Here is a 6,336-nt window from a genome sequence, read left to right on the forward strand (position 1 = left end):
TTTTTTTTTGTCGAGACAGTGTCTCACTGTGTTGCCCAGGCTGGGCTCAAACTCCTGACTTCAAGAAATCCTCCTACTTAGCCTCCTAAATTCACTGGGATTATAGGATTGAGCTACCATACCCAGCCAGGTCAGTTATTTTTGCTGAGACTTCCTAGGGAGGGTAAATTCTTACAACGTGTGTCTTCACCCATGGCTATGCAACAGACCCAACATGGCTGAACTACTAGAGGTCAAACGCCTAACTGTAGCTGACACTGGGCCCCCTAAGCTGGCCTACTGGGTCCTCTGACCATACTGGGGCCAATTTCCTCAGGAATACTGAAGACGTCAATCAGTAACAACTACTATGAGCATCCAATGAGAACTCTGTAGGCACTGTGTCATGTGCATGATATACATTAACATATTTAACCGTGACAGATCCCAGTTAAAGAAGTACTCCTCTTAGCCCGTCTTAGATACAGTGATTTTTCAAGTTCATCCAACTAGTAAGTTGCAGGATCAAGATGCCACCCTGTGCTCCACTGGGGCCTCTGTGCCTTAACCACTTTGCTAAAACTTCTCTGGTGACAGGAAGCAGGTACCATTTCAGAGGCATGGCCAGCTCTTGGAGTTGTGGCCTGTCCTGAAAAAAAGTCACCAACATCTTGGAACCAGTTCATCTGGACAACCACAGTTAGAACTGGGAGGGCTCCACTTCCTCATCTCTCTAAAAACACGCCTGCATGCACACACACATGCAGAAGGTCCAGCCACTCAACCGTTTAGTCCTAGATTTTTTTAATGATTTTTTTTTTTTTTTTTTTCAGAGACAGGGTCACCCAGGCTGGAGTTCAGTGGCGCAATCATAGATCCCTGAAGCCTCGACTTCCTGGGCTCAAGTGATCCTTCCACCTCAGCCTCCCGAGTAACTGGGACTAGACAGGCACACACCACCACACCCAGATAATTTTTTATCTTTTAGAGACAGGATCTTGCTATGTTGTCCAAGCTGGTCTCAAACGCCTGACCTTAAACAATCTTCCTGCCTTGGCCTCTCAAACTACTGGGCATGAGGAACATTCGCAATCAACTCCCCTATACCCTTTTGGTGTTTCTTCATCTTTAAACTAGGACTAGTGACACCTATACCATAGGGTTGTCCTTCAGTGCAACTGAGATTAATTATGTGAGACAAACCCTTCAGGCAAGGAGAGGGGTACCCGGTGAGGAAAGAGGCTTTTAGGCAGAGCACAGTGCCAGGAGCGAGTGGGCTCTTGGGCTCACCTCTTGACACCCTCCTTTGCCCCTGAGGGCTGCTGACCACCACTGCTCCCTGACCTGGGCATTGTGGATTCTGCAAAAGAAAGAGAAGAAAAGGCCTGTCAGTGACACCCCAGGGTCCACAAAGACATGGATATCACCCAGAAAGGAACGACCCCCATGAGTGAACGTGCCCCTTGAAGGCAGCGCCACAGACGCGTCCCCACAAAGGATCGTCTGCAAGGGCAGACAAGAAACACACCCTTGATTCAAGCTGTTTGGAAAGCCAGATGATCCAAGCCACCTCTTATCCTGAAGGAGTCTCTACACCAGTGACGCCCACAACACTGGGCAGCCCGCAGACAAAACCCCTTGGGTGCAGTGTTCCAAACCCATCTCTACTCTATTGACAATTATTTGGAATCCAGGTCAACTCCTAAGCACATGCCAGGAGTGGTTGAAGGAATCACTGCTTTGCTTCATGAGGACAGCCTCCCGGGAAGTGGTTTTGACATAGGGAAGGGAAGGGGTGTGAACTCTTTAAATCTTGTTTCCTTTAGTAACAACCTGAGTCTGCACAATCCTGAGTGTGGCAAATGCCCCATATTAAACCTAATTCTAGTTAACCTCTATTGCCTCTAGTATTACTGGGCTCTTTCTGTTGTTACAGTAGATCCCTTTTGATTATCACAAATTTGGGGATTTCTGAGCAAATCCAATTCACTCTCCCCACCACTTGCTGACACTGAAGGTTTTGTTCCGACTCCTGTCCCCAGCCTTCACCCTTCCAAAGCCCTCTGTCAGCCAAAGCTCACCAACTTTCTTGGCCTTCTCTGATGTTCCACACCTCACTCCACCACAGGGTTCTATGCAGCAGCAGCCAGAAGCGCACAGAACATAACACAAGAACCAGGCTGTGGGAGGCGCCCAATGAGGGTATACGACTCCACCCCAGAGCCATCAGGGAACCTTCAGGGAGCACTTCCGAAAGTGGTTGGCTGAAACTCGCCCTTTCAAACCCCGTCACAAGAGGAGGGCACTCCCACGCTGCTCAGCAACATGCCAGGTTCTCAATTGCGGTGAACACGGGAGGCTGCTGTGGGGTTTCATCTCCACACCAGTGCTCCCCATGCTTATTTGCCTAAAGAGCTTTACTGAGGTTTAATGTCTGGTATTCTTGTTTTTTATATCATTTTTCATTTTTTAACTACAAAAATAACAGGCCTGCCAATGTAGAGCAGGTGGCACTCATCCCCGCTCCCCCTTCTGTGTGCCCCTGCCCAGCCCTCACTCCCTTGGAGTGCACATTGTAGAATATGCGTTTCTTCCAGTATTAGCGACGTGGAGATCCTGCCGTGAATATGGCTGTCTGTGCACATTTCCTACTGAGCTGTCTTTCTCAAAGATTTTTAAGAACTCACCACATATTAAGATTACCAGGACTATGTCCAACGTTATATTTTCCCTAACTTATCCATTCCTGTCACTTCTTTCCTAAATTGTCTCTAATTCCTTATATTCACATTTCCTACTTTTCTTAAGGTTTCTTCATTTAATATGGTGTGTAGAAAATCTAACCTCTATTGTACTTTTACAGCTTCTAGTCATACATTTCCAACTTTTACTTCCTCTGACATTTTAGGGGGGTATGGCATAAGAGGGATTTAATTTTAACCTCTCTTTCTAACTTTGTTCCATCAGTAATATAAAGCAAACACTGGTTTTAAAAGTACAAAATATCTTAAAATTTGTTAACTTCAAGACAGTCCATTGATGCTGACTCTTCTTTAATATTCAGAAACCAAACTTGCACCTATCATTTAAACAGCAAAGTATTTTGTTGTAACTAACTCCAAGTGACAAAAGAACTACTATTCTTGCTTTCTAAACTACCGAAACTTTCCAAACTGAAGCAAGTGCTTATTTCTTCAAAGCTGAAACTGATGTGTAGTATTATATATTAAGGCAATTTTCACTTTTATCATCACTTTCTCCCTCTTTCAAGTTAATCCAGTTTGTTAAAATGCATTGGGTCAAGTTAGACCCCTCTTAAGCTCTTCTCGTCAGTCAGCTAGAGCCAGCATGGGGAGTAAGTGAGCCCTATTAGAAAAGGACAAGGGCTTCTTGGGGGATTTTCCGGAATCTTACACAGCCCCTTTACTGGTAGACAGAAAGACCCTGGGGTAGATCTGAATCCAGGGACTGACTGGCTCCGGGGCAGACAGCATGGGGGTGGAGGTGTCAGGACATCTGGCAGGCATCCCCTTGAGGATGAAGCCAGAGCGCTCTGGCCACCATGGGAGGTCTCCATGGCCTGGCTCCCAAGGGCCTCCCCAACATCTTCCCCTCCCTTGTACCTTGTATTCCAGAGACAGCAATACTTCTAGATCCCCGAGCATGCCGGGCTGCACTCCACGTGCAGACCTCTGCTCCTGCTGTCCGCCCACCCCCAGTGCCCACCCACCACCATTCCTCCTGGCTCTCACAGTCCCACCTCTACCCTGAGCCCAGGATGGATTCTATCGCTGCATCACAACATGACACATAACCCATCAGGGCTGACATCTGGCTCCATAACCAGAGCTGGGTGTGCCATGAGAGAGGGTCCCTGCCCACCTATCACTGTGTCCTGGCACACGGCACAGGACCTGGTCCCAGGTGGCCTTCAGTAAACACTAAGTCTGCAGGATACAGCTCTCATCTTCTAAACTCTTACAACCCAACAGGGAAGACAAGCAGAAAAGGCAACTGTAACACGGAGCCAGGCCCGAGACAAACAATCTAGTGGGCGGTAGAGGTTCTCCATGTGAACCTCTGCGGTGGCATGGCACCTCCAGCCAATATTTTTTTTTTTAATCGAGTTACTGAGTCTGACAGACAGACCCAAGTTCTCAAAAACTAGTATGCTTTGAGCAGTTGCTCCAAGGAATTTTTTATTTTGTAATATTTTCACATTTGTATGCCTTACAGCTTTTTTTCTTAGAACACTTTCCTTGTGTTTGCTACAAGTCATTATTTGGGGAAATTTGAAGAAATACACATTTCTTCATTTGCAACAGGCACAATAAAGTAGGGAACAAATCAGCTTTGAGCCTGGCTTGGGCACCAGCTTCACAGTGGGCCAGAAAGAAGAACTCTTAGGACCCCCTCCTAGAAGTCCAGGGGGTACCATTCCAGGGACCAGGACAGGAGCTCTCAGGCGAGGGCTGCTGCGGGCAGGCACCTAAGTCACTGACGGAATTCTCCCTTATTTGGCCCCATTTGCATGAATCCACATCATTCTTTGACTTGGGCTTTGGGCTAGAGTGGCTGAAACTGAGTCATGGCTGTGCTGCTTCTGAGAGGCCTTAAAGGCAACTTCTTTCCTGAGCTGTCAACCCAGATTCTTCTGCCTCAGTTCCCACAAGGCGAAAGTCATACAGAGGGAAAGCGGTTCGGTCCGAATCCCAGCAGCTCTGGTGACAGCATCCATCACTCCCAGAAGGCCACGCTCTTCTGGAAAGCCTGTACCAGACAGAGCTGCTTACGTCATCCAGAAGCCAACTTGAGCCCTGCGCCATCAAGTGGGCTCAGAGGAGCACCCATCAATCCTTTCGCCATCTCTCCACCCTCCACAGAACTGTCACAACCCCCATACCTTTGTGAGGGGCTCTCAAGTTGCCATCTGGAAGGCCAAACGTAGAAGATGCAGGAGCAGGGGGTGGAGAGCTGGGCTCCTTCATGCGGTTCACCACATTTTCAGACAGCTAGGGAAGCAGAAAGGAGGGACAAGAAAAAGTTATGTCACGGAAGTGCCTGGAAGCAAAGTCTCCTCTTTATTCAGGCCTCAGATTTACCAAATGTGTACAACTGTTTCCTCAAGACCAGCTCCAACAAGGCAATTCTACTAAAACTCCTCTCGTAGTGGCCCAGGGCCTACAAGGTCCATGCCGAGCCCATCTGGAATCCCAAGTCTACCACCATTATGTCCCCTGCTGGCTTTGTGGCTTCACCCCCACCACTCCCCTCCACACTCCTGGTCCTCAGGGGAACCTGATTTCTCACTTTTCTCACCTCCTCTGAATTCAGGCACGCTCTTCCCTCTGAACCACTCGAAGCCTGCCACCTTTCCCCTACACCCTGGACATCTCCACCTGTCCTAATCATATCCTTCTTTTGGGGATACCTCAATATCCCCTTCTCCAGTGAAGGCTGCTCCCCAACAGCATCCAAGCGAAGCAAAGGCATAACTCTTTCCATCACATTTCACTTTATTTCACTTTGCAGATAACACAGTTTTTACAAGATGAAGGTTTGTGGCAAGCCTGCATCAGGTAGTCTATTAGCGCTGTCTTTCCAACAGCGTGTACTTTGGGTCTCTGTGTCATGTTTTGATAATGAAAAAGCTTGAAGTATCGTAAGAATTATTATTATACCTGTTATGGTGATCTGTGATCAGTGACATTTCATGTTACTCTTGTAACTGTTTTGGGACACTGCAAACATTGTCCCTGTAAGATGGGGACCTTAACGGATAAATGCTATTGTGTTCTGACTGCTCCAGTGCCCAGCCATTCCCCACCATCTCTGTCCCTCTCCTAGGCCTCCCTGTCCCCTGAGACACAATGAAATTAGGCCAATTAATAACCCTGCAATGGCCTCTAAGTGTTCAAATGAAAGGAAGAGCCACATGTCTCTCACTTTAAATCAAAACCTACAAATGATTAAGCTTAGTGAGGAAGGCATGTTGAAAGCCAAGAGAGGCCAAGAGCTAGGCTTTTTGCACCTAACAGCCAAGTTGTGAATGCAAAGGAAAAATTGTTGAAAGAAGTTAAATGTGCTACTCCTGTGAACACATGAATGGTGAGAAAGTGAAACGGACTCTTTGCTGATATGGAGAAAGTTTTAGTGGTCTGGATAGAAGATCAAACCAGCCACAGTACTCCCTTAAGCAAAAGCCTAATCAAACCCAAGGCTCTATTTCTCTTTTCAATTCAGTGAAGGCTGAGAGGGCTGAGGAAGCTGCAGAAGAAAACAGTGAAGTGAGCAGAGTTTGGTTCATAAGACTTAAGTAATGACTTAAGTAGAGAATACTTTTTTTTTTTTTTTTTT

At 47.1% G+C, this 6,336-nt stretch overlaps 1 protein-coding gene across 1 annotated transcript in view; it reads right to left on the minus strand.

Annotated features, from left to right (window-relative positions):
* Positions 1-1,255: 1,255 nt before the first annotated feature.
* Positions 1,256-6,336, minus strand: part of CHCHD6 (coiled-coil-helix-coiled-coil-helix domain containing 6) — a 26,523-nt gene continuing 21,442 nt past the window's right edge. The window contains exons 2-3 of the mRNA XM_017515989.2: positions 4,883-4,991; positions 1,256-1,339 (exon numbers count right to left, since the gene is read on the minus strand). Coding sequence (XP_017371478.1) covers positions 1,266-1,339; positions 4,883-4,991 — 183 coding nt within the window. The 3' untranslated portion in view covers positions 1,256-1,265. The remainder of the gene's footprint in view (positions 1,340-4,882; positions 4,992-6,336) is intronic.

This window comes from Cebus imitator, unplaced genomic scaffold (assembly GCF_001604975.1).
Source record: "Cebus imitator isolate Cc_AM_T3 unplaced genomic scaffold, Cebus_imitator-1.0 Scaffold568, whole genome shotgun sequence".
Taxonomy (NCBI): Eukaryota; Metazoa; Chordata; class Mammalia; order Primates; family Cebidae; genus Cebus; species Cebus imitator.